Raw genomic sequence first — 27,437 nt, 5'->3', positions numbered from 1 at the left:
TCTACTTTAGTTGTTTACTGTCTTTCTGACTGCTGACATCCCCCCCCCACCCTACCCCACCAAGGAAGTGAAGTGACTGCAGTTGCAAACCTCAAGCTTACTAGAGATTAAGTTACACTGAACTCATACAAACATAGCAAGAGCTCTCCTGAATCAGGCCCAGGGAACATCTAATCCAACACTGCTTCATACAATGGCCAACAAGATGTTTCTGGAAGCCTACAAGGACAACATGAAGGGAACAGCCCTTCACTGTGCCATTTTCCCCACAGCAACTGGTATTTAAAGGCCAGTTGCCTTTAACCCTGGAGGTTCCATTCAGCTATTAGCTGAGGACAGATCTGTTCTCCATTGATTTAACTAAACCCCGTTTAAAGCCATTTACACCAGTGTTCAGTCCCATAGAACTCATGGGACTTATTACTGAGTAAATATGCCTAGGATTGGGTTGTAAAACTCCAGACTGAAAGCCCACGGGAACTAAATTCTTGTGGCATCCTATGGAGTGACATCTCTATTTGCAGGTCAATGGAGAAGGACATGAGACCTGCAAGGTATAATGATTTAATGGGTCAGATCAGGCACCATGTCAAGGGAGATACACCTTGTTTCAAAACCTCTGCAGGCTACATGGTGTCCCAAGCAATTGGGATGAGGAGAATGGGGAGCTGAGACTGAGGAAAGCTTCCAAGGAATAGAATGGAATGACAATATGATATCTGGCCTTATTACCATGGATGGTTTATAACTGGGATCTTGGCTTACACTGCCACTGAGAGAGTTTTTGTGTGTGTATATCCTCACCTGCATCCCAATCACAGCATAGATAAAGAACAACATCACAATCAGCAAGGCCACATGTGGCAGTGCCTGCAGAACAAAAGAGAGAAGAACCCAAGGGTCGCAAAACTGCAGTGCAAAGTCATGAGCCTCAAATGAGATGGGAAGCGTTGAATCATAATGCTTGTCTCCAACCTCACCCAACCTCTAGAACTCTTCAAGCTCACGTCCTTTCAGCCAATGTGATGCACTTGCCTGGAAAGACTTGATGAAGGTCCATAGTAGATTTCTAATGCCTTCTGATCGGCTCAGCAGTTTTACCAGCCGTAGGACACGGAAAAGCCGGAAGAAAGTGATAGAGATTCGGCCACCCTCATCAGGATCTATGGCTTGCTGTGGAAGGAGCACATCCCTTGGGCAGTGAACAAGCATGAAGCAGGTAGAAGGAGATAAACTTCATTCAAGAGTAGATCTGATGTGTTCATCAGGCATGCTCATAATAAGACAGCAACCCCCCACAATTTAATTGTGGATTAGGGGGCCAACCTGGTATGCACTACTGAGACCTGGGACGTCAGGCTGCAAGGTGTTGACTTTCATCAGCAATGTCTTTCTGGGTTCTCAGTGCACCACCAACATAGGCAAGGGCTGGAAATGGTGGGTAGGATCACTGTGGCCTATAAGGATTCAGTCTTCCTTTACTTCACTTCCCCCTGCTGAATTCCTGTGTCCACCAGTTTGGGCACCAGGGACAGATGGGAAATTTTGCTGTTGTACCGACTGCTGCCCAGCAGCCCCCACGTCTGAGCTGACAGAAGTGGTCTCAACATGGCTACTGACAACCCCCAGACTGATTGACTACTGTAATGTGTTGTACCTGGCTTTGCCTTTGAATACTATTTGGAAACTTCAGCTAGCTCAAAACACAGTCTCCAGACTGATGACTAGGACCAGTCAGTTGGTGGTGGTGATATATCTCAATGATATTGAAATAAATTCACACTGGCTTTCAGTCAATTTCTGATCACTCTTCAAAGTGCTGGTGTTTAAGGGGAAATGCCTACACAGGTTAGGTTCCTGAAGGACTTCCTGCTCCCAAAACAACCTGAGGCTGTTCTATAGTTGTCCCTGCCATCTGAGATAAGGCAGGAGTTTATGGAATTCCCTCCCCAGAAAATAATGTTGGCACTAGGCAGATTTATTGTTCTTGCTGCCTGACAACACCATTTTTATTCTCCCAGGCTTTGTAATATACCTTAATGCATTTTTCTTTTTTAACATGTTACGTTCTATTTCTCTGTGTTTCTCTTGTTTTTGTAAATGACTCTGGAAGCTCTGCTGAAGGATGGCATATATATACGTGTGTGTGTGAGAGAGAGGGGGGGGGTAAACAAACAACACTTACTTGTGTTGTGACGTCTCCCTGGATCACCGGATTCGTCTGTAAATATATCCCAAGTTATAAGTACAGCAATAATTTCAGTGCAGGTAAAACAAGGACCTCAGGGCCAACAGCATGCTAAGCTAAGGGGTTGGATAATACTGCAGGGGTCATTGCATGCTGACTCAGGTTTGGAATACAGGAAGGAGTTTCATGCCACCGCCATTAAAAGGTTCCTCAGTCTTCTAATAGATCTCTTGGTTCTAAGCCTAGCAACCCCTCCCTGGGCTAACTTCATGTTACCTGCAGAACTGTTGGACTGCTGGGTTTACTGAAACTAAGTATGAGTCTGCACCATCAAAAATCATGAGTCCAGCATGACAAGAAGGAAGTGAGAGGAACAGTCAAAGGACACAGTTTGTACCTTTTTAATCAGAGTTGGGAGTTGGATAATTTGGTGCCATCATATATTTTATTGGCACGCCTATGCTACAAGGGCAAACTAGATCAAAGCTGCCATAACTGCCATGGTCTCTCCCAAGGAATCTTAGGAACTATAACTATTTGTGGATATAAAAAAATAACCTTCACAGATGTACCAGTATGATAGAAGGCTCATTTTGGGAGAAGCCCTGGCAGGAAACTAGTTTAGATTTGTAGTGCATACGTATCCTAACACTGTGCAAATGTTCTAGTAGTGAGCACTCAGTGCATAGTTAATGCACAATCAGTCCCATGGCATATTTGCAGAGCAGATTGCCTGGGTCAGTTGTGCAACAGCACACAGCCAATGCAAAACTTTGTGCTTCTGCAGAGTAGTAAAAGGATCATTTTGAGAAAAGTAACTATTGCATTCAGACTTCAGTTTTCTGGCTGTTGGCTACAGAATCTTCAGATCTTGATGTATCTTCTATAATGAAGCTGCACAGAACACGTTGGCAAGCTGGACCAGGAATGGAAGGAAGCTATAGTGTAATCTAGATGTGCAGTGATGCACTTGCTGTGCATCAGAAACAAAAGCTGATAATTGCACTGCCAGCGCTTTGCAGGACTGTTATTTTAGTGCAACCATAAAAATGCCACTAAAGCAGTGTTAGAAGCTAGAAGCTGTTAGTTCTATGCAATAATGCCTGTACAGCACCTACAGAATGTGATATATTACTGCTAATCTTGTATTACCCCAACCTCTTGTGACAAGCCAAAAGAAATGCTTCTCTATTTGTTGAACATGTGAAAGGGGAGCAAATAAAAACCAGCACCCTCCCACCACCAGCATCGTCTTCTCTTGAGGCTCACAACTTTCTCTCCCTTTTCCTCCTTGATGGCAGAATCTCTGAAGACTCATGCAGTCCACACTAACACAGCAGGGCACAGCAATATGGAATGGTCTAGGAAGGGACAAAGGGATATATGAAAGAAAAAGGTTCTCCACAACAAGCTCATGCAGCTGATATTTACAATGCCATTACAGCCACCGCTTAGGCAGTACAATCCACCTCTGGAAGCAAGAATTATCTGTTAAGAGAATGAAAGAATCAACCGAGGAATCCTACAAATGTAGTGGGAAAGTAGAGAAGTGAAAGACAGAGAGAAAGAGGGACAAGGGATGGAGGAGAAGGAAGAGGAGCCATTTTTAGGAAGGAAGAAAAGGTGGTCCACAACAATAGAAGGGCATGATGGGAGATCCTATGAGACCAACAAAGAAGAAGACAGGCAGAAAGGAATAAGGGATAAAGGATAAAGGATAAAGGATGCAGAGACTGATGCATGGAATGAGGACTACAAATGACTTGAACAGAGTCTAGAGTGTCCTACTGGAAACAGATTTTTAAAAGCAGCCTAGATAAGAAAGTTCCAGCTAACAATATACTACAATAAGCCTTAGACAAAGAAACCTACTGGAGCATCATTGAAGGCACAGATATTCCTAGATTAGAAGCCTACAGAAGTCTATGATGCATGGCCAGCTACACTCAGATTCACCCACTGTCATGATCACCCACTCATGAGCCAGAATTCAAATGGGGGGGGGGGGCTCAAGTGCTATTAGACTCCTCCATAAGTGATTAGATTTCTTAACATGTCTTTTCCCTGCAAGGAGCTCCTACAGTGATATTTCATGATCAGCTCTTTGAAGGATGGGGCTCCTGGAGTGCCTCCCACCATGCTGAGTTCTTCTGAAAACATTGACACTTTCTTTTACACATTGAAATAATTCAAAGACTGGGCAGAACCCAAGGGGAAACAAGGAAGATGGATTTTTACAGAATTAAACAAGATGGCTCATGCCAAGAGAAGTATTTTATCCACAAATGCTTGTTACAATTAATTTTTTAATGTATTCAGACAGAACTGATTAATAGCCAGACATTTTAAAATCCTGGCTGACTTGTGTGCTATACCTGCGGCAGATGGTTATATTGACTTCAGCAGCAAATAAATGGTTGTGTGCCTTTGTCGGATTTGTGCTCTGATTGGTTATTTGCATTTTCTTGGCCAGAAACTCTGAGAAAAGTGCTGTATCTTGCGCAAAGCAACATACGATCCCTATGGAATGCCCACAGATTATGTTAGAGGCACTTTATTATACTTTCTGTTATTTGTTCTTGGACAGAAGACCATAAAAAGAGCATTATTAGCTCATCTAAACAGCTCACCTAGCAGGGAGTTTATTAAACATCAATACACAAATAAATGAAACAAATGGACTAGGAGGGAGGAAGGAGGAAGGAAAGACAGGAAACATGGAAAAGGACCAGGCTAGGTTCATAAGTCAAAGATACAGTGTGCTGGAAGGGGAAAACAGCAGCACTAATGGTGGTTTTGCTTTCTGTGGAATCAAAATCAGACTATGTGACCCAGTCAGCACCACAGGGTGTACAGAGAGTACTTTAGGAGAATTAGGGCTCCAAGCATTATCCCTCTCACTTTCTTGCAGTTCCCAGCTGTTCAATGGGAAGCAGCATTCCAGTGGGACAGACAAAGAACCCTGGAAAGAATGAACTCAGAGCCATTCTGTCTCTGGTACTGAACCAAACATCAGGTGCAAAGGCAAGGGAAGCAGAATATTTACCAGTTCCCAAGTCCTCAGACTAAATTCCTAAATACCATTGAACTTGATCTCCTTTCACCTTAACTACTTAGCATATAGATCTCTCACCAGAGTTTTTTGGCCATTTAATGAATCAGGGCATATTCAGCAAGTATTGAGGTGGATGTAAATCTAGTAGATAAAGTCTTGCATGTCCCCAAAGATACCTGTACCTTCCATCCCCTGCTCACCTAATAAGAGAACAACAAAAAGTTCAGCTGTATCTTAAAACTAAATCCTTGGAGTGACTCTTTGTACTTGGGCTTGGAAACAACTCATCAAGCAAGGTAGATATTTGCACTGACATTTCCTAATACTCTAGCACTGGCTAGAGGCAAGCTGGAGCTATAAAGAAACACAGCAGGTTTTTCCAGGGATTGGAGTATTTAAAGGAAGACGATGTTCAAAATAAGGAGATGATGGTTTTGGTCTTAGTAATACTGAATCAGGCACGTACACTATTGATGAAAGCTGTTCTAGATCTACCTCCTTCTAAAGCTGTTTCTATAGCCATAGATAACTGAAAATAGTAGCATTAGCAGTGCACTGAGAACATGAAGGCACATAAATGCATTCTTAACTCAGCAATATCTACTCTTGTCCTTTCTTTAAATTCATATGCAATGCAGAGTACACATGTGCTATTCCACCCATGGTATATTTTCAATATACTCTGGTGTATACGATAGCATGCATGCACATATATATAGAAGGCACAATTTATATATGCAAGTGTTGCCATGAAGATAGTCACACTGTAAGCAGACATAATAAGCAAATACTCGAAGCATGGTTGCCATGGACAGCAAAACAGAAATGATCTGCAGGTACCATGAGGCAAACCATCTCAAAGTTGACTTTATACTAAATTTGCCAGCTACATATTACTTGCTAAGAACATATGCTTAGAGAGAACACAGAGATTACTGGGCAGGTGAAGTTTCCTGGGCATGGGGCCACATCAGTCCATTAGTTATGATCAAGGAAAGGTCACCTCACAATACTTCTTGATGCCTGAAGCTCACAGTATCCACTGAGCTTATTCACATTTGTGGATTATGAGATGCCTACCATTCCCTTAGCTTAAAGGCAATAAACCCTCTTATCTCCAGAAGGAAACTGAAGTCAAACAATAGCTTCTGTGAAACAGATATTCTGTTTAGACATGCAATAATCATAACTGTGGAAAAGTTGGGAGACTGATGCTGCTACATAGCATGAGGAACAGTTTTCTACTCTTCTTCACTTTCATGGCTGCCCAGTTTGAAGTGTTCCCAGCCCCCACACTCATCCAGTGCTGGGAGCCTTTCACTTACATCAATCTGACTCAGGATGACATCAATGATGCTGCCAACGACTATAAGGAAATCAAAGACATTCCAAGGGTCCCCAAAGTAGCCCTGGGGGAAAAGGAATAAGAAAGTGGGTTCCAAAGAAGTAAGACAGGACCTTTCTGGCACCTTCCCAACCTAAGGACTGATGTCAAAACTTGTGTGACTTGGTTAGGACTAAAAAAAACTTACATGCAACCATTCCCTCCTCCCCAGCAGTATCCCCCTTAAAGTGTGGCATGTAACTCTAAGCCAGATATGGGGAACCTGTGGCTCTCCAAATGTAGTTTGACTACAACTCCCATCATCCCTGGCTATGACTATGCTGGCTCAGGCTCATGGAAATTGTAGTCCAAAGATGTATGGAGGGCCATAGCTTTCCACCACTGCTCTAAGCAAAATGACAGACCCACTTCCCTCAAGGAGCCTTATAGGTCCATATCCCAAACTCACCTTAGCCTTGAAGGCTATAAGTTTAAGGATCATCTCCACAGTAAAGAGAAGGGTGAAGACCACATTAAGGATATCTGAGAGATGGTCCATTGTCTCTGATTGATTATAATGCTGTAAAGATGGTTAAAAGTAGATGATTAATAGAGTTAGAAACAAAGCCCTGTAGACCAAAAGGAAGTCTATATTATGACAAAGGGAGAAATCATATTGATTGCTAGATACCAAGTAAAAGAGATACACATGTAGAGAACAGTTCATCTTGATGAGTGAGCTGTATGGTTGTAAAGCCCCACTTATCCAACATACCTGTACTAACAACGCCTCTCATTGCTCACTTGTACAGTGGTACCTTGGTTTAAGAACAGCCCTGTATACGAACAATTCGGTTTATGAACTCTGCAAAACCGGAAGTAGTGTCCTGGTTTGTGAACTTTACCTCGGTCTAAGAATGGAATCTGAACAGTGGAAGGGCACGGGCACTGGTAGGCCTCATTAGGGAAAGCGTGCCTCGGTTTAAGAACAGTTTTGGTTTAAGAACGGACTTCTGGAACGGGTTAAGCTCATAAACCGAGGTACCACTGTATTTCTATATTGGAATCCCTGGAATAACAGCCCAGTTCAGTTACATTGTGTGTAGTGTACAACTGATGGATAATAAGACCCACCCATATTTCTAAATACCAGATCAGCAAGTGCTCATTATAGGGGCCTGTTTTGTAATTCTTCTTCTCCAGGCACAATTCAGGATCCCACAATCATCACTACAGCTGCCATTCTACAGCTGGGCAGCTGTTCCACTCATCCATACCTGCATGCCCAAGCAGATGGTGTTCAATGTGATCAGGAAGAACATAAGGTACTCAAAGTAGGAGCAGGTCACAATATACCATATCTGGTACTGGTAGGGGTTCTTGGGAATGTAGCATCTCAGAGGGCGTGCTTTGAGTGCATATTGCACACACTGGCGCTGGAGCGAGAAGAAATACAATGTGGGAATGGGGCTAGGCAGTGCCTTCCATACTTTAGGTTCTCTTGTTCATTATCTCAGCATTATGTGCCATACCTGGTTCTTGTCCAGCTCACAGTTTTTGTACTCTGTTTCACCCTGCTCCTGGAAGGTTACGATGATAAAACCTACAAAGATGTTCATCATGAAAAAGGCTATGAGGATGAGATAGATGATGAAGTAGATGGCAACGCCCATGCGATAGTTGTAGATGGGGCCCACGTCCTCAGCGCTTGTGTCAATTGCTTTGTACAATAACCTGGAAGAGTTAGAACAGCAGTCAAGATTAATGGGCCTGGGCAAAAGACCTTTGAAGAAGTGGGCTATGAAAGGACTTTGCTCGATGGGTTATCAGCTCAGGTATCCATGCCCACTCTCAAAGGGTTTTCCCAAAAATCAGTATAGCTAAATAAATGTAGAGCTATAACTCTTTTACTGAGGGGTTCCAGGCAACTTTTCCTTAAATGCACTGTTGATGTATTATGCTTTCTGATTCTCAAAGCACAATATTTTGTTGCTGAGAAAACATGTTTTTTAAAAAACCCAGTAACTGCATCAATTGCCATGGTTACATGAATGTCTGGTGAAGCTCTCTGCGTATAGTGTCTATAACATCGTTAGTGATATGCATTAAAGCTTCCCCTTTCAGTGTTATTTTGCTTGCACAGTATAGCTAATTAGCAACAGTAGCAGCATACCAGCTAATCCTTCTGACAATTCCCAACAGCCCACCTTGCACTTTGCCCCATGCTGGGTTCTGAACTCACTTAGGCCATCCTTCAAAGGTGGAAACAGTGAAGAGAGACATCATGGCTGACAATACATTATCAAAGTGGAACTCATTGAGTGTCCACATTCGCTCTTCCTCCACAACCTGTGTTGGATCAGCATCGACGTATGTGATGAAGTATCCCCTGGGACAAGAAACTTTATATTAGTTACAGACAAGGAGCCTGCACCTTCTGTTAATTCGTATTAGACTACAGTACAGTTCTATGCAGGTCTACTTGGAAGCAAGTTCCACTGAGTTAAGGATTGTAGCCTAACATTTCGCCAATGCTGAGATAGTCACTCAACGGCAGTCACTACAGCAAAAAAGGAACTTGCTCAAGTTGCGTAAGACTGATCCAATGAATCCCAGGCTGGCTCATCCCCTCCTTGGCCCTAGAACATCCTGTCTGGGGCTTGCCACTGGCTGCCACTGCTGGGGAACCCACTGGTGGCACTTCTGTCTGCTCACACATTTGGTGAGTGGATGATGGATTACTGCACCAGCAGAGTAATGGAGGAGTCACTCTGCAGAGGGACACTGGCAGAGGCTGGCAGGGCTGGATGGAGGGACACCACCCACCCACTGACCCCATCCTGGCACAATAGAGGTGTTTTTCTTTTCTTTTATTGCTCTGTTAACACAAAAGCTACTCTGGCCCACAGCTTCCCGTCACAATTATCGTGTCCCAGGCTGCAGAAGACTATGACGCATAACCAAGGCTTACCTGCATTCTTCTGCAGTGATCTTGGTTGAATCTGTGCAGCTAAAGAACTTCCCCTACATTTAAAACAGAGATCAAAAGTTATAGGGATTGTTGGTATTTGGCTGTTTCCCAAATATGGCCTCAACAGTCCTGAGAGTACTGAAAAGTGAATGTTTCCAGCTACACAAAAGCCAGGGCCCAGTTTTTACTGTTGAAGGAGAGGAGACAGTAATTCATGACAGTTTCCCATTGCTGACTGGCAAACCATGTGGGAGTTGTATTGAAAGGGAATAAGATTTTGCAAGTGACTTACACATTGACTGTGAGGAAACTGCAGTGATGTTATTAGCTTCCTTGAGGTATGTATTGACAGGCTGCAGTGGCGCCATGTTGCACCCAAGATTGAGAGGGCCCGTTGTGCGTCATGTGTGTGTGTGTGACGTCACACACTTAGACCATCATTTGGGTAGGTTTGGGGGATTGAATATGCTTTTTTAAAGGAAGGTTACACATCACAGAAGGACCTGAGGGTGACCAGACCAAACAGAAGGTATTGGGCCAGGCGAGACAAATGAGAATGGTTAATTCAGTATAGTGGCCCTGAATTGATTATCTCTGGCAGCAAGCTATCCTTGTTTATATAAACAAGCTTTTACAAACTCATGGACTCAAACAGTGTGGAAGTTCATTCCATCTAGGAAAGACTGTCACCTTGAAGAGCTGCACCCCAATGCAGGCAAACATGAACTGTAGCAAGGCGCTGACAAGCACAATGTTGCCGATGGTCTTGATAGCCACAAAAACACACTGTACTACATGCTAGAGAGAGAAAGAGAGAGAGGTTGGTTAGATTTTATTTGTCCATTGCTCACTGTGATTTTTCTGAATAACTGTGGTCCAGCAAAATATAAGTAGGGATTGCTTTGCCTGGTTCATGCATACATTTCAATGCATGCTGCTGGCTTAGAGAGGTTGTCACATTTCCCTTACTATCCCTGATTTCTGGGTTATCCAGAAGAGGAAAACATTCCTACAACCCCACTCACCTTCAGCCCCTTTGCTCTGTTAATGGCTCTCAGTGGTCGCAGTACTCTGAGCACCCTGAGGATTTTCACTACTGAGATGGCACTGGACCTGTGGCAGAAAATGAGGAAAATATTACAGTGGGAACCCTTATTGTGCTTATGTTACATGGATTCTGCCCTGCCTACAAAGAATGACTATGGCCTTTTGATTATATCTAGTGATTGAATGGGGCATTCCATGGTTGGGACTGCGAACCAGAGAATGCTGTAGGACTGCCTTGCTTCAGAGAATTCTTCAGAAGGCAAAACCACTGCAGGGTGCATTCAGACATGTGGAATACTGCATTGCCCTAGTTTTCCTGATTATAATGCTACCACTTCTGAACCATTTTCTAACATTCCTTTCACATTCCTTGTGTTATGGAACGATGGCTTTTTGATAGATGTACGCTAAATTTAATTCACATCTGTGAGTGTGGAGTGACACAACAACAAAAATCACTGGGCGATGTCACTACTCCCCCACCCCTTCCGCACATGTGTGCTTCTGTTCTCCCATGATTCCCCCATGAAAACAGCAGGAAATAACTGTATGCTTGTACACCGTCCCAAATTTCCTCACTTTACTCCCAACTCTAGTTGGTACAACCAGCCACAGTAAATTACAGAACCAAAGAGCCTTTGAACGAGGGTGAGGGGACCATCGGAGGAAAAAGGCAGACCTTTGCAGCAACTAAGACTTTCACAACCCAGTCAGTAGGATCAAACTACAGGAGCTGATTGTACCTCCACTTCTCATACCGATGCAGTGGGGTGAAGGATAACTGTTTGACTCTCAGAGCACACCCACACCACAGACCTAAACTGGTTTAACAGCCAATCCCTTTTTCTGGGGAACTCTGGGGATTGTAGCTCTGTGAGGGGGATAGAAATCTCTTAACAATTCCCAGTACTCTCAAGAAACTGCAGTCTGCAGGAATCTTTGGAGAAAACAGTTAAAATGGTACAAAATCAATGCAAATGTATAGTGTGGATGAGGCCTCAGTATGTTGACTGATAATGATGGCTGTGAATATTTGTTGCTTTGGGAGCAGAGCTCACCACTCTTCATGGAGCTCCTAATTTTCAGGGTCTGAGAGACGGTCAGCTCCTCATTACAATGTTTCCCCTTATATTTCAGGGGGTTTCTTACTACTCTATGGTCACCCAGAGACATCCCTCATATCCCACAGTTGCTGCCAAAGACACAAGGAGAATGTTAACCCCTATCCTACTTCCCTCAGAGTTGGCCCTACCACAGATCGATGAAACCCAGGCCTGTTCTTCCATCACAATGCTTACTCAAATCCCATGGAGATAAGAGAGACAGCCACAACGAGCAAGTCCAGGATGTTGAAATAGTTGCGGCAGAAGGATCCCTTGTGTAGGATAGCACCGTAAGTAGTCATCTGTGGGGAGCAGGAAGACTCAGTTAGGCCCAGTTTTTGTATTACGTTGAGGATACTTCTCTCAGCAGCCTAATTCTGTAAATCATTGGATCTGTGGGTGTTGACTGCTGTGTTCAGGATGAAGCAGTTGTCTGAGAACGAGCACTTCATTATAAGCACAGAGTTGGCAAGCTTGAATTTGATGCCTGCTATCTGTACAGGTGGTGAACTATTCAGATTGCCAAATCAGCACAATGGAAAAAAGATGAATAAGTAAACATTGGCGATTTCCAGTCCCGTTTTATGATTCCATTGGAATTCCACGACATCTCTAAGTGTGACTCACCTTTAGAACAATTTCCACTGTGAACACAGAAGTGAAGCCAATGTCAAAATATCCTAGAATCTGGAGATAAAAACAAGCAAAGAAACAGGATGCTATTTTTGTCAGTGCAACTCAATTGCTATATACACAAACATGTCTTTTAGCAAATTTGCTGGGTTCTGGAATGAGAACTATAGAAGAAATATTATCTGAATATTGATTAACAGAATCTCCTATTTCTTCAAGCTCATTTTGCAGTCTCCAGGTAGTCCCAGCTAAACCAGCATGAACAGTACTCTGATTTCTAAAAACAAATGATTGCAGAAATGTTTTTGGTTATCCCCAAGAAAACCTGTTTTTCCTCTACATATTATTTTAGTTTGCAAATACATTTAGCCATGAATACTTTTAACTTTTTACTAGTTGCCCATTATCTTCTGCTTTTAAAATAATTGTATGGTTGTATGATTCTATCCTTATTTTAAAATAATTGTATGGTTGTATGATTCTATCCTTATTGAGTTTCATGAAGAGATGACTTTTTAATAAAGACTTTGGGTCAGAATGACACTTTTTGGCTTTCTGCGATTTATGCATGAAAACCAGTCACTTATTTTCATCTACAGCTTCCTGTTGTTGCCTTTTGCATGTTGTTTCAATTTCATACCAAGTAGTTTTCACCAAGAGGCAATTACAATGGATGCAGGGCTTTCGTAAGTCACTCTGGACCACCCATTGGTACCTTGCCAGTAGCTCAAGGAAGCCTATCTAGTCACCTTATTCCTGAAGGACTCGGCCCGTAATGGATCCTCAGCTGCCAGTGAGACGCTGCTGAGAAGAATGAAGAGGAGGATGAAGTTGGTGAACCAGGTGGCATTCACAATCCGGTGGCACAGTACACGGATCCTGAAGAGGACAATTTAGGGAAAGAAAGGGAAGGTCATATTCTGCTTAAGCAAAAGAGTTCATAGTACAAAGGGCACCCAATGGGGAATTATACTGTTCACCAATGTGCTGGCAGAAAGTGCACATGTGATGTTTCTATCCCCCTCAGAGTACATTTGGAATATGGGCACTCTACCAATTTGTAGAGCAGAATTGTTGAATGAATTGAGCCTGTGTTTATGTGGGTTCTTGGACAACCTAGTCCATAACATTACTAAAGGAATTACTACTTTACGGTCCTTTCACTGCCAAACTGCAGCGTTTTTACAGCTGTGGTGCTAGTTTAATAACAATTCAAGGAAAGTCTGAAGACCAAGAGGATAGTCTGAATTGAAGGCATCTGCCTATACTGATGTCTTTGCCGAGGTTAAGCAAGCCTGGCCAGGAAGGAATTTGTGCCTGGTGGCAAATATTCCCGGTTAGATCGTCTTCATATCTGAATTCCTAGCCAGATCAGAAACCTAATCAGTTTCTGTCGTGTGCCTAGGTAAGAGAGAGAGAGGAAGGAGTAAGGCCTACTTGTTGGTTGGGCTAAAGATGAAGAATGAGCTGGCTTCGGGCATGGGAACTGCCTTCTCCTTCAACTGCAGCTCTGCCAGAGGACGTGGTCGAGGACTCAGTGGAATTTCAGGCTCATCTTCTTCATCGTCACCTGCAGGGCACACAGTCGGTCACTGAAAAGCTTCATGCAGAGGCGCTACATGCGCAGCCAACAGGTTCACTCATTTCTAGGCTTGCTATTAAGCAAAAATATAAGCATCAGAGTATCTCAACATCCCTAAGGGGTGCGGATGGCGCTGTGGGTTAAACCACAGAGCCTAGGACTTGCCAATCAGAAGGTCGGCGGTTCGAATCCCCGCGACGGGGTGAGCTCCCGTTGCTCGGTCCCTGCTCCTGCCAACCTAGCAGTTCAAAAGCACGTCAAAGTGCAAGTAGATAAATAGGTACTGCTCCGGTGGGAAGGTAAAGGGTGTTTCCGTGCGCTGCTCTGGTTCGCCAGAAGTGGCTTGGTCATGCTGGCCACATGACCCGGAAGCTGTATGCTGGCTGCCTCAGCCAATAAAGCGAGATAAGCACTGCAACCCCAGAGTCGGTCACGACTGGACCTAATGGTCAGGGGTCCCTTTACCGTTACCTCAACATCCCAACACAGCATTAAGTCAGTTCAGCCCAGAATTCTCTTCATTCCTGTGGTAGGAATGAAAGAGACAAACCTTCCTTACCTGGGAAGTCAGCGGAGGGATAAGGGTCCTTGATCTCATTGACATTTGATTCAAACTCATCCACCTTCAACTGAATAGAAGAAATAAAAATGAAAGGAAGCTCAGCAGCGTAGGCAAGCTCACTCGGATACAGTTTCTGAAAACCTTCCTGAAGACTGATTTCTGCTGGTCTATTTAAAATGACATTGCTTTTATTGTATTGTTTATTCTTAACCATTTTAAAAATTTCTGTTTATACTGTCTCTATCGTCAAGTGTTTTGTGGGAGCTTTTTTTTTAAGAACCTAAACAAAAAAATAAAACAAAAGAAGGCACTTGTTGCTGTCACCCATGGGGGAGACATTCCATTCAGTCTGCATTGAAAGGTGAATCTACCTAAATCACACTCTCTGTGGGGAGAAATGCAGTGATCCGTTGAAATCTTTCCAAATTTCGCAACACGGTTCTTCAGCCAAGAAATGTGTACAGAAATGCACACACTAGCATGAAGTGTGCATAAAAATGCATATATTAATTAAATAACATCAAAAATGAATTCTATTGGGGAAAATGGATTTGCAGGAATGTGTTTTTTTAGATAAACCTGCATAGAAAATTCACAGGAGAAATTCGTAACACAATGTTGATGAATTTTCATGAGGACTTTTAAAATATAAATTTGCAGACTGATGTGGAAATGTGGGGAACTGAACTCTGGATTGGAAAAGGGACAAAATGGAGAGAAAGCAATATTGACTGATTCACCCACTCCTAGTCACCCCTGGCTGACCTTGGCTGTGGTGGGCATTCCTTCTCCCTTGGCTTTCTGTTCCAGCTTCTTAGCCAGCAACTGCTTTTCCTCTTCTGACTTCTCCGGGTAACCTCTAGAGTGAAGAACCAAGAAAGCAAGAGGAGAGGGAAGTGAAGCCAAGGGGAAGCTATTATTGGGGGGGGGGCAGGCAACACCTTACAGTTCAGCCAAGCCCCCTGTTGGGTCCCAGATGAGAACCCAGAAGTAGATATTGTCATGGCCACCAGGAGGCAAAACTGACCGGCCCATTTTCTTTTTCTTCCTCTCTTCAGCTTTGGCTTTCTGGGCAGAGGTCAAAGTTTCAGCTTCAGCAAGGTTGTCCACGGCAATAGCCAAGAAAACATTGAGCAAGATATCTGGGTTGTGGGGAGCAAGGCTAAGGAATTATTCAGTGTGAGTTTAGGTAATATAAACCTGAAGCCCTGAGCAATTTGCATCCAGGATATCCAAAGGACTCCCTGAGCCCTTCTATCCAAGCTTGATCACTGAGATCAAGAAATGCTGTTGGTTGTTCCCCATGTTTTAGAAGCTTGACTGGCTTCAGCAAGAAGTTGGGCATTTAGTATCCTATGCTATGAAATACTCTTCCAGCACAGATTTGGCAGGCACCCTCATTTCTGACCTTCAGATGGCTCTTGAACACTATGTCAACAGGCCTATTCAATGTTTTGATTGTTTAAGGTGAGCTAGTCACTTTTATGATCATTACATATTGTTTTATCTCTTTTGTAAATGTGGTTGTACACTGCCCTGATATTTGACATGAGGGGTGGTCTCTATATTTATAAATAAATAAGACTTAAGAGCATGTTCTTAATAAGCTAATAATCCTAATAATGGGGTACAGCTTCCCACACCATTCAGTTTGGCAGGTAGAGCAGAATGAAAAGTGCAGGAAGCAGTCAGAAGAAATGGGAACCTCATTTCAGAAATGAGGATCCTGGTGTGCAGATTGTGTATTGGTCCTCATAGCCACATGCACACACCCATCTACCTCGTGGACAGAAAACGGACCAACATGAAATGCTGTCACCATGAAAAGCTGTGAGAAATACTTACATTGCATCTTATGGTGATGTTGAAAAATGAATACATGAGAATTCAGTGGATAAGAGCTTTTATCTGACTCTATGAATAGAGGACTCCATCCCCCTAATGGGGCAAAGAAAGGATACAATTCCCACAGACAAAGAGAACAATGAAGTAAATGCAGACCAGCACACCAGGGTAGACTGGCCCTCCATAAGCCATTATGCCATTGTACATAACAGAAGTCCAGTCTTCCCCAGTCAGGACCTAGAAGTAGACGAGAGAGATTTTAGCAGCAACAGGGTATCCTGAGCACAGCCATTGTATGAGGCCTGGCTTCTCCAACCTGGTGCCCTCCAAATGTTGTTGGATATCTGGTCCCATCAATCCCAGCCAGTATGGCCAATGGTCAGGGGTGATGGGAGTTGTTGTCCAACAACATTTGGAGGACAACAGGTTGGGGAAGACTGCATTAGGTTCTCATCTGAGTTTGAAGACCTCTTCGTTAAAGACCCTTTTCTCACGCCCCATTGTCCAAAAAGTCTATGCGTTCCCAAAGTTCAGACAATATCCCACAATTCACAGATTCCTATTTCCCCCATTGGTCACCCATTTTCTGCCAGAACTTAGTACAAAAGAGAACAATTGTCACCTACAAAACCCTGCCCTTAAACTGGCTTATTAAAACCCCCAAGTTGTACCTGAAAGACAGTGATGAGAGCCTGAGGGAAGTTATCAAAGGTGCTGCGCCGTATCACTGTATCATCAAAGTCAAACCTCCCTCCAAAAAGTTGCATCCCTAATAGGGCAAAGATGGTCATGAAGAGGAAGAGGAGAGTGAGGAGGGAGATGATGGAGCGCACCGAGTTCAGCAGAGATGCCACTAAGTTGTTCAGAGAGGTCCAATACCTAGAGAGGGACACCAACGTTATGTGCACACCTATGTGAAGATGCTAAGATACTTACAGATCCAAGAGCCAAGCTTTGAAGTGCAGCTTTCTAGCTAAAGACAGAGAATATAAATCATCCTAATGACTAACTAACTAAAACTAGTTATAATCTCATGGCTGCCATCTTGAATGCAGTTGAGCATGTGCAGCCACATCCAATAGGGCAACAAACTCAATTTATTTATTTGCTTTTTTCACCCGCTCTTCATCCAAGAAGTGATGCCAAGGTGGGGTATGCCAAAGACTAAACAAAGACTATAGCAGCTCAAATAAAGGCATTAAAACAATATAGCATTGATCTGTATACAAGATATACTGTTGGCTGTATTAAGTACAGCTGCTCAGTGTGCTCAGTTGCAATCGGCAGGGAGATTGCTATGCCTGGATGACTCCATCTTCTGTTCTGCCATCTAATCTAGCTTGATACCTAACATGACTAGTTCCCAGGACTAGAGAAGCTATTTTCAAACATCATAGTTCATCCAAGGGAAAGTTTGACAAATCACTGCTCTCCACTACAGATACGTAGGCAGAGAACAGGGGGCAGATTTAATCAATTTGTTCAGCCTCACTCAGAGACACCAGGAGATGAAATCTCACATCTTCTTTTACTTTGTAGAGATGGACTTGAGGCAGGTAGCACACGGTGGTCACATGCACACCAAATATTTAAAGCACAGTGATACCACTTTAACAGTCATGGCTCCCCCCAAAGAATCCTGGGAACTGCAGTTCGTTAAAGGTGAGAGTTGTTAGGAGACCCCTTGCAGAACTAGTTCCCAGCACCCTTAACAAACTACAGCTCCCAGAATTTTGGGGGTGGGGTAGGGTTTAACATGACTGTTAAAGTGCTATGGGAGTGCTTTAAATGTATTGTGCGGATGTGACCAACACTATGGCCACCAAATGAATACACAGGAGCTCTGCCAGATAGTACGAGAGATGCATCTAGTCTAGCATTATGTTTCCAAAACTAGCTGGATGCTTCTGTTCCGCTTTCAAGCCTCCTGCATCTCACCAGGATGGCAAAGGTTCTGGAAGCCAAGTCCCATGAGAAATGGTTGGCATACTCACTTAGTTATTTTGAAGAGCCTCAGCAGGCGAATGCACCGCAAAACAGAGATGCCCAGGGGTGTCATGGAGGTAATTTCCACCAGTATGATCTCTAGGATGCCAGTGCACACCACAAGGCAATCAAAGCGGTTGAAGATTGACATGAAGTACTGTCGGAAGCCCAGGGCATACATCTTAAGAATCATCTCTATCGTGAAGAGGGCCAGAAGCACCCGGTTGGCAATATCTGTAAGCAGAATGATGAATGGACCAGATCTCCTCTGACCACGAGGAGCCCAATTCCTCTTCAGAGAGAGAGAGAGCATGAGGGTTGGGAGGAAGAAGTGGAGGTGGGAAGTCCAGAATTACTTCCTTCACTCTACTCAGCTCTCCTCTGCTGGGAAATAGTGCTTCCACTTGCAGAAGCCAGCTAACAGAAGTTGTTAAGAGTGCATGCAAGAACCAAGCTACCTGTTACATGTAGCGGGTGTATAATGTTAGGGGTTTGTGGGGGGAGGGGGGTAGCCTGTATGCTGAGACCCTTCTAATTCCTAAACACAGCACATTTGAAAATCTAAGGTAGGGTTGAAACTTCTTGATAATGGCCCTCTAAATATGGGTTGTTAAGGTAGCAGGTAAGGAAATAACTGAGCAAAGTTCTTGCTGCTCTTGCATTTTGAATAACATTTTCCAATTTCCAATTTAAATATATATACCAATATACTTCCTGTCCCATGTTCCCCTGCAGTCTGTACAGTTTTCCCTTTGACTTTTGCCTTTCACACCTTAGAATCAACCTTTTACATTATGGTTAGGGCTAAACTATATTATATGCAGTTGCTGCTTGAGGCAAGAAGGAAGTATATTGGTATGGGAACATGTTTGGCATGGGGTTAAAGAGGGACTAGGGCACTGAGAAGCAGAAAGGAGGATCAAGCAAGGAAGTTTAGGATTGAGAGCATCACAGCACCACCCCGTTAATCAGAACCTTCAAAGTTCCCTTAAACAGAGTGCCCAACTCACCTTGAGCCTTGGTCAGCCAATCAGGTTGTTGGTGATGCTCAGTAGCTATTGAGATGGTGTTCAACGCGATAATCAAGAGGACAAACCAATAGAAAAACCTGGACTTAACCAGTTCGCGGCATTTCCTGCGGAGAAGACGGTTCGATCGTCGCCAGTGTCGACTAGAGAAAAAGGAGACAGTTAAAACCAGAATGGTGGCAGATGAACCCCTGAATATGGCTTCAGAACCCTACCTATTCTTAGTTTTCACTTGCTCTAGCGCCCGTGTTTAGAATTTCACAGGACTTTTGAAAAGCATCTCTCTTACTAATATGGTCATTGTGGTGCAGCACTAAAGCAGGCCTGCAAAACACAACGTTCACCTTCCCTGGGTATCTGAAATCTCCAGGATGGCTTCCAAATATTTAGTTTGTGCCTCTTTAAGGGGAGCATATAAGGCCTAACAAGGCCATCAAAACTGCAGGTGCAGATGGAAGAATAAATAATCCCTGTGGTCTCTGGGATAAATTCAATGTTACGCTAAGTTAAAGTACCTTAGCAGTGCGCTAGCTGTGCTAGCAGAATGGCTGGCGCAAGGAAAGGCGGGAAGCGAGCATGGTTCTTGTGGTTGGTGGCACAACAGATAGATGGGGCTGCAGGGAGAAAATGCTTCCAACTCTATGATATACCCGCCATCATTTCTCTGATGAAAATAGGGACATCCTATTCAATAATAATAATAATAATAATAATAATAATAATAATAATAATAATAATAATAATAATATTTTTACTATTTATATCCCACCCATCTGACTGGGTTGCCACTCTGGGTGGCTTCCAACATATATAAAAACATAATAAACAGTAAAAATTTCCCCATACAGGATTGCCTTCAAATGGCTCAGGGGTAGGATAATTCCATAACCTCCAAATTTTTTCCGATAAAATAGGGACATCCTACCATACCCTCGAACATTTCTCTGATGAAAATATGGATGTCCTAAAGAAAAGTGGGACGTTCTAGGATCAAATGAGAAACTGGGACGGCTTTTGCAAATCTGGGAAGTTCCTGGAAAATAGGGACACTTGGAGGGTCTGCTATGGTTCTTTGACTCTACAGTGTAAAAACACAAAGGGGTCTCAATCCTTCATTTACTCAATTGACAGAGATGATCTGACTGATACTGGACATCTCTGGCTTTGGGATTTAACGAGCATTGCATTAAAGAGATAGAGTGAGAGAGATTGCTATGGAGTGCAGAAAGGTCCAACATGGGAAATATTTTGATTTTTTAAAAATGAAAATTCACATTTCCAAAGATATTGGGGGGGGGGATATTTGAAAAAAGATGTAAAAGTGATGCTCACAGCAAGATTTGAGAGCTTTGGGGCTCTTGCACTACAGCAGGACATGAGCATGTGTCAGGGAACTGACATCGGAGCGAGAGGCGAAGGGGAGGCTCCCAGATGATGCTGACGAAGGACCCAGCAGCAGGGGGAGAAACAGCTCAGTAGAGGGACAAGTCAATCAGCGTAACACCGGGGATAAAGGAAGGCAGATGGGGGGAATTGGAGAGAGGGCTCCAGGACTCTTCACTGGACATCAGTGAGGAGAGCCCAGGTCCTCCGCTACCCACGCCTTCCCTGCGCAGAAGACTCCCGCGCAGTGAGAGGAGGAGGAGACTGGGTGTCAAACAACTTTTATGTTGGAAGAGGTTCAAGAAATGCCCACTGACAGATTCTGCCAGTGACTGAGGCAGCCACCATGAGAAGGGGCTGCGCAGTCAGAAAGGTTTAACAAAGCAAATTAACCGAGAAAGGCACCAGTTTACGCACGAGTAACTCATACCCATTACAGCATGTTTGGATTGCCATGCATGATATGCATGCTACTTACAAAAACAAAATCCATTTATTCATGCCCTCAATCTCATACAGGCTCTCTGTCTCTGAGCCACCTTCGTCTGATGGCATCATTCCTGTGAAAGATAAAGAAAGGTAAGAAACCTGTTGTGTTATTTACAAAACTATTATCATCAAATGCTACGTAGCTCTGCAACTTTGCCCAGGCCTTCGATTTTCCTTCCTGCTTCCTAATCTCCTTTTCTCTCAGACTACATTTCGCAGCAAGCACTGCTCTCAGCCCTATTGATTCTAAGCAGTATCATCAACAGGCCAGAATAAACAAAACCAAAACGACAATCAAAAAAGCTTAGTACCCTCTCCACGTGTCCGGTCGCTATCCATGACTTCCGCATGGGTGATCCAGTCCATGTAGCCTTTCATGTCTTCCTCCAACTGCTGCTTCTCCCTCAGTTTCTGGAAGGTACCCCGTGATTTGGCTTTCTCACGCTCTTTGGTGAATTCCCTGGGGGGGAAACTCAGATGAGAACTTGTATGGCATAGTGATGGGTCAGGGAGTCGGTCCTGAGTTCAAGTCTCACTCAGTAGTGACTTGGTGGTTTCAGTCAAGCCACTAGCTCTGTGCTTTAAACACACAAACACACACACACACAAACATCCCTGCTAGAATCTGGATCTAATTAAAGTGTCCTACATTACAAGGTGAGGGTTAGAAGGATTACTAAGATAATAGCCTGGTTTGCACATCGTGTTAAGCCATACTTAATGTTTTACTGTGGTTCAACATGAAAGAGCAGTGTGCTGGTACATATTGCTGAAAAGTCCCTGCTTTGCTCCACCCCTGCTCCTGGCAGTGCCATGCTTGCGAAGTGTCCCCAGCCAGTCCAATATGTTGCAAGCAGAGCAACATGCAACTGCTTGAGTGTGCTCTATCCATGCTGCACCACAATATGTGCTCATATATCTATGATGTCCCTTTCAGGCCCTAGCATTCTATTGATGCATCAGGTCTGGCAGTGGGAAATGGAGCTACTGGAATATGGGACAAAGGAAAGGAAGCTTTCATGCATTTTTCCAGCAACATAAAAAAGTCATCATTTCCTCATAGGACTTAAACTGTTTTAAGTCACATTCAGGACAGACTGCCCTGTTGATGCTGCTGAGAGAGTAGATAGCATACCACATGCTATGAGCTGCTTACCCACTGAGCACACCCAGGATCAGATTAAGGATAAAAAATGACCCAAGTAAGATGAGGCTGACAAAGTAGATCCAGGGCCATTCATTCCCAATGGCATCATTTACCTAAGGCAGAACAGAAATGTGATGATAATGATTTGTAAGGTGGTCCATATACATGGCACTCTGGAAATCTTCTACTTTCTGTGGAAAGGGCTGGAGAAACAAACATGACAAATCTGGGAGTAGACCATGACTCATCCATCATACCTTCTTTTCCACTAAACAAAACAAAAACAAAACAAAACCTGGGAGACCTGGTGGGTAAACTAAAGGTGAGGATGTGGACCCCTCCTAGATTTTCTGCAGTATCTGTTTGACAAATTATTTCTTGTTTGTAAAGGTAAAGGTACCCCTGCCCGTACGGGCCAGTCTTGACAGACTCTAGGGTTGTGCGCTCATCTCACTCTATAGGCCGGGAGCCAGCGCTGTCCGCAGACACTTCCGGGTCACGTGGCCAGCGTGACGAAGCTGCTCTGGCGAGCCAGAGCCGCACACGGAAACGCCGTTTACCTTCCCGCTAGTAAGCGGTCCCTATTTATCTACTTGCACCCGGGGTGCTTTCGAACTGCTAGGTGGGCAGGAGCTGGGACCGAATGACGGGAGCTCACCCTGCCGCGGGGATTCAAACCGCCGACCATGTAATCAACAAGTCCTAGGCGCTGAGGTTTTACCCACAGCGCCACCCGCGTCCCTATTTCTTGTTTGAGTCAGTGCTAATTTCAAAGGTAGGTATGTTGTTCACTCTAAGTGAATGTTTATGAGGTTCCAAATATCTTATACTTTTGGGGACTCCTCAAACTGGAGCCCACACTTTAAGGATCTTCTAGAACTTGATGTCTAGCCTGTGCAGACAGGTGCCCTAACTAGGGGAATGCTCTGCATGTGGGGTGACCAATTTACTGAAACAATAGTGTCATTCTGTAGTGAGTGAGTCCACTACCCAGGAGATGACATGACTACATGCCCATAGTTCCTCATCCTCTACATTTTGCAAAAGAGCCCTACGTTATCTTCCTCCCTTCCTGCCCAAAGCTTAGCCTACCCAGTAGAGGACTTCAGTCCAGCTTTCCATCGAGATACACTGGTAGACAGTCAGCATAGAAAACCCAAAGTTATCAAAGTGGGTGATGCCATAGTTGGGTCCTGGCCAATAGCCCCTGCACTCTGAACCAGGAATAGTGCAGCGGCGCCCATGGCCTGAATTTGTACATGGAGATGGTTTTTCATTTTCCACGGTTGCAATAATATCTAAGGAAGGAAACAAAGGGACATATGTGAGGCTCTGTCAGGGTAGCTTGTGCTCACTGTTATCTGTCTATTTTAGCATGTACCCCTTTCTCCAGTTCTAATGGAAGCAGTTTCAGAGGATGCAGCAGGCTTCTCGTTTGCATCTACTTCCTATTTATGCAAGAGCACAAAAGGCAGATATTTTGCCTCATAGATGTAGCTCAAGGTGATGCCCCAGACCCCTCCTTGCAGCTTTATAAATTATGAGCAGATCAACTGCACCCCCTACCTGTTCCATTGTAGTAGCAGGTCTTGTGCATTTTGCCCTTGAAGAGCTCCTGCCCCATAATGGCATAGATGACAAGCATGAAGACAACAAGCACAGCAATGTGGATCAGGGGCAACGTCGCCTTGACGATTGAGTTCAGTACCACTTGCAGACCTGTAAGAGGAAGGAAGAGAGCCAGCTGTTCATACCATCTTTATTCTATTGACTGCATTGGAGATGGGGAACCTGTGGTCCTCCAGATGCTGTTAGACTCCAACTCCAATCAGCTAAACTAGCATGGCCAGTGGTGAGGAATGGTGGGAGTTGGAGTCCAACAGCATCCGAAGGGCCATAAGTTTCCCACCCTTGCACTACATCTTTCTGCTTTCCAGTTGCTGCCATATACTGTCATATGATCCCATCTACAATTTAACCTTCTAACCTCATGAGCACTGACCTGCATTTCATAAGGGAGATGTGGTGACTTCTACAAGACTGTGCAATAAATAAACAGTGGTGCTATGAACACAGCAACAAACTCATCGGGGGGGGCAGGGCTTGTGCTATTTTTCGGTTTTCCCCAGTTTTACAGCTGGGTGGGTAGTTGAATCTTCCTTCGGCAATGGTCATGGGACAAAACTTCCACCACACTTGGGGAATTTATTAGTAGGCACTTGACAGGGACTGGGCAGAGGAGGAATGGTGGAGACCTTCTTCCTATCCTGACCCTTCCAGTGAGGAGGAAGAGGAAGACAGTATAGATTTACAACAGGGGCTTGAGGGAGGTCACAGCCCAGAGGCAGATGAGGGGAAAAGCTGGGATATCATGGGAGAGCTAGAACCACTGGCGGAGGAAGAGGAGTGGGGGGGGAGCGCACCCCCCAGCCGCATGATCCCGGTGGGGTGCCGTTGTGGCTGCCCCCCACCCACACTGGGCGCCACACCCCCGCAGGTGGCGTGCCATGCCCCCAGGATGTGCACCACACCTCTGCGGGCAGCGTGCCCTGCCCCCAGGATGTGCACCACGCCCCTGTGGGCAGCGCGCCATGCCCCAGGATGCGTGCCAGCCCCGCCCCCACCTGCTCTCCGCCCCCCTGGTGCAGGAGCATGAAGCTCCACCACTGGCCAGAACAACACCCAGCTGACACGTTGTCATTAGAAAGCATTCCAGACCCTCCATCTCCCAGAACCCAGCGAGCCTTAAAAGTAGGAGAGCAAAGAGCTCAAAGACAGAAGGCACGTAGCAGCACCCGTAGAGGAGACGATGAGAATGACGGATGAGGTAGTGGGAAAGACGGTGGGGTGGAGATTCACTAGGGACAATGCCATTATCCAAGAGGCTGGGTTCTATAGCCTCTCTCTGTAAAGATTGAAATAAAAAAGGACAGTAAGAAACTTCTCCTTTGCCTTTATATTTTCCTGGGCAACCAGCCAGGAGCTGCTGACAGCATCCTGACAGCACTGGGCACAGGTTATGGCATATGGCACAAACAGCTGTATCCTTCAACACCTCACTGCCACTGCCCCATCAGCACCTGCCATCTGAGGCAGAATCCTAGCTTTGCCTCATGGTAGGACTGACCCTACCTGGGAGAAGTTTCCAACTGCTATACCCTTTCCGTAGCAACAAGGCTGCTCTTTTCTTTCAGGAGGAAGCAGAGACTAAAGTCAGACTCATGGTGCTGCTGCTCTTGAAGATGAGGAAGAGAGAACAGAATGCTACAACATCTTCAGCCTCCCATTCACTTTTAGCTGATGTCAAATAATGTGCACAAAGTTAGTGTCACAGGCAAACTGCATTATTTTGAATCATGCTGTTGGTTCATCAGTGAATTGGTTAAACAGTATTGTCAACACTGGGTGGCAGCAGCTCTTCAGGTTTTTCAGAGAGGAATCTTTCCTAGCCCTTCACAGAGGTACCAGAGATTGAACCTCGGCATTCAAAGCATGTATTCTACCACTGAGCCACAGCCCTCCTTTTGGTGAAGCAAATAACACAGAAGTTCTTGCCATCGTAGTCAATGCTCTCCGTGAATCAACAAATTGAGCCTTTAGTGTTTGTCAGTTACCTAGACTCAATTACTGTTTTGGTTGGCCATATCTGTTCTCTCTTCCAAGGCTACCTCACTGCCCCCATGAGTGTTTGGATGTGATTAAATACTTTTCAAACTCTTTGAAGGCCAACCTGCAGGTGTCACCTGTTCTAGTTACTTGGCATAGCCTGTTACAGTTTCCTGCTCCTCACCCCAAACAATTTAACATAAGAACATAATCCATTTTTATTTCTTATTTCTCTGATTATCAGTGGAGTCATGGATAGTCAATGGGGTGCTCTCTGGATGTTGTTAGATTCCAACTCCAGTCGGCCTCAGTGATGGCTGCAGTCCAATGATATCTGGAAGATATCTGGCTACCCCTGGCTTAAGGGAGTTGTGTCCAGTCATCATTGTTCTAGCCTTCTGCCTGCATCCACTCATCTAACCCAAAAGACATTTCACCCACTTGGTACTCCTGACACCAGGCGTAGGGGCCGCAGCACCCGAAAGGCTCTCAGGGCTTTGACATCAAAGCCACCCTGCCCACTGAGAAGGGCGCTTTCTATTACGCTGACTCTCTCCAGGATCACTGTGAAGACTCTGCAAGACAATGGACAAAGAAAATGGTGAACAAGGGACAGGAGTGTGGTGGGAACTATGCAGATACATCAAGAGGCAAATAACGAATTAAAGGGAAAGTTTTTAGACACCTCCCCACAATGTTCCCAGGAGGAAAGGAAGCTTGGCTCCTATGGCTTCTGCAGCCACAGTGTGCATGTTGCAGCTGTTGCATGGAGGCTACTTTTAAACAGTGGCGTAGCGTGGGTTGTCAGCACCCGGGGCAAGGCAAGTAATTTGCGCCCCCTAACCCGTGGATTTGTGCCCACTAACCCGTGGATTTGCGCCCCCTAACCCTAACCCCCAGATGTTGCGCCCGGTGCGGCTGGCCCCCCCCTGCACCCCCCACGCTACGCCACTGCTTTTAAATCACTCCACATAGATTGAGTCCAGTGGGAAAGCTCTGCAGTAGAATGACAAAAATAAAATTAAAAATAGCCTGATTTGCACACTGTGGGGCGCTGCACAAAAACAGCTCGCCACATCAGCAACCGCACGAAGCAAGGGCAGCATAGGCCAATATGTGTCATGGCTGAACCTCACCGCATTTCTGTGCTATATTAACTGGGTGATGCAGAAAAATACTAACTTCATCACCTCACTTCTCTGCAGCACACTGATTAGTAACTGAGCAGGCAAAACTGTATATTCTGGGTTAAAAGTCCGGCTCTGCTCTAAGCTGGAGTGCCTGGTTGGTCTCACAGCTGAGTCATAAGGTTCAGCAAGTGGTAGTCTCATATGCCTCATACCATACTTTACTACTTTTATTTGCAGTTTGTACAATGTTTAAAACTCTAAAAAGAAAAAAAGCTACAACTTACTGTGCAACCCTCAAAATGCCTATCCAGAAGCAAGCCCCATTATATTGCAATCCTATAAATGCTTACCAGGGAGC

At 44.6% G+C, this 27,437-nt stretch overlaps 1 protein-coding gene and 1 long non-coding RNA gene across 3 annotated transcripts in view; one reads left to right on the top strand and one right to left on the bottom strand.

The window, feature by feature from the left end:
- Positions 1-27,437, top strand: part of LOC310709587 — a 479,424-nt gene that overhangs the window by 128,544 nt on the left and 323,443 nt on the right. The gene's annotated exons all lie outside the window — the stretch shown is intronic.
- The window catches only part of CACNA1S (calcium voltage-gated channel subunit alpha1 S), a 62,866-nt gene that overhangs the window by 22,386 nt on the left and 13,043 nt on the right, over positions 1-27,437 (bottom strand). Inside the window, exons 4-32 of one of the 2 annotated variants that reach the window (XM_083509366.1) lie at positions 26,391-26,524; positions 23,910-24,062; positions 23,436-23,641; positions 22,353-22,456; positions 21,508-21,656; positions 21,186-21,267; positions 19,307-19,467; positions 18,305-18,530; positions 16,982-17,189; positions 16,427-16,547; positions 15,493-15,607; positions 15,231-15,324; positions 14,463-14,532; positions 13,759-13,891; positions 13,071-13,200; positions 12,316-12,375; positions 11,884-11,990; positions 10,564-10,651; positions 10,229-10,336; positions 9,539-9,591; positions 8,810-8,956; positions 8,100-8,301; positions 7,845-8,003; positions 7,037-7,147; positions 6,569-6,652; positions 3,620-3,676; positions 2,186-2,221; positions 1,036-1,173; positions 805-870 (exon numbers count right to left, since the gene is read on the bottom strand). In XM_083509366.1, the coding sequence (XP_083365492.1) occupies positions 805-870; positions 1,036-1,173; positions 2,186-2,221; positions 3,620-3,676; positions 6,569-6,652; positions 7,037-7,147; positions 7,845-8,003; positions 8,100-8,301; positions 8,810-8,956; positions 9,539-9,591; positions 10,229-10,336; positions 10,564-10,651; positions 11,884-11,990; positions 12,316-12,375; positions 13,071-13,200; positions 13,759-13,891; positions 14,463-14,532; positions 15,231-15,324; positions 15,493-15,607; positions 16,427-16,547; positions 16,982-17,189; positions 18,305-18,530; positions 19,307-19,467; positions 21,186-21,267; positions 21,508-21,656; positions 22,353-22,456; positions 23,436-23,641; positions 23,910-24,062; positions 26,391-26,524 (3,502 nt within the window). The remainder of the gene's footprint in view (positions 1-804; positions 871-1,035; positions 1,174-2,185; positions 2,222-3,619; positions 3,677-6,568; positions 6,653-7,036; positions 7,148-7,844; positions 8,004-8,099; positions 8,302-8,809; positions 8,957-9,538; positions 9,592-10,228; positions 10,337-10,563; positions 10,652-11,883; positions 11,991-12,315; positions 12,376-13,070; positions 13,201-13,758; positions 13,892-14,462; positions 14,533-15,230; positions 15,325-15,492; positions 15,608-16,426; positions 16,548-16,981; positions 17,190-18,304; positions 18,531-19,306; positions 19,468-21,185; positions 21,268-21,507; positions 21,657-22,352; positions 22,457-23,435; positions 23,642-23,909; positions 24,063-26,390; positions 26,525-27,437) is intronic. The other variant, XM_083509367.1, reaches the window with a different exon arrangement.

This window comes from Podarcis liolepis, assembly GCF_965112155.1.
Source record: "Podarcis liolepis genome assembly, chromosome: 6".
NCBI lineage: Eukaryota > Metazoa > Chordata > Lepidosauria > Squamata > Lacertidae > Podarcis > Podarcis liolepis.
This window is presented reverse-complemented; position numbering and strand designations above follow the sequence as displayed.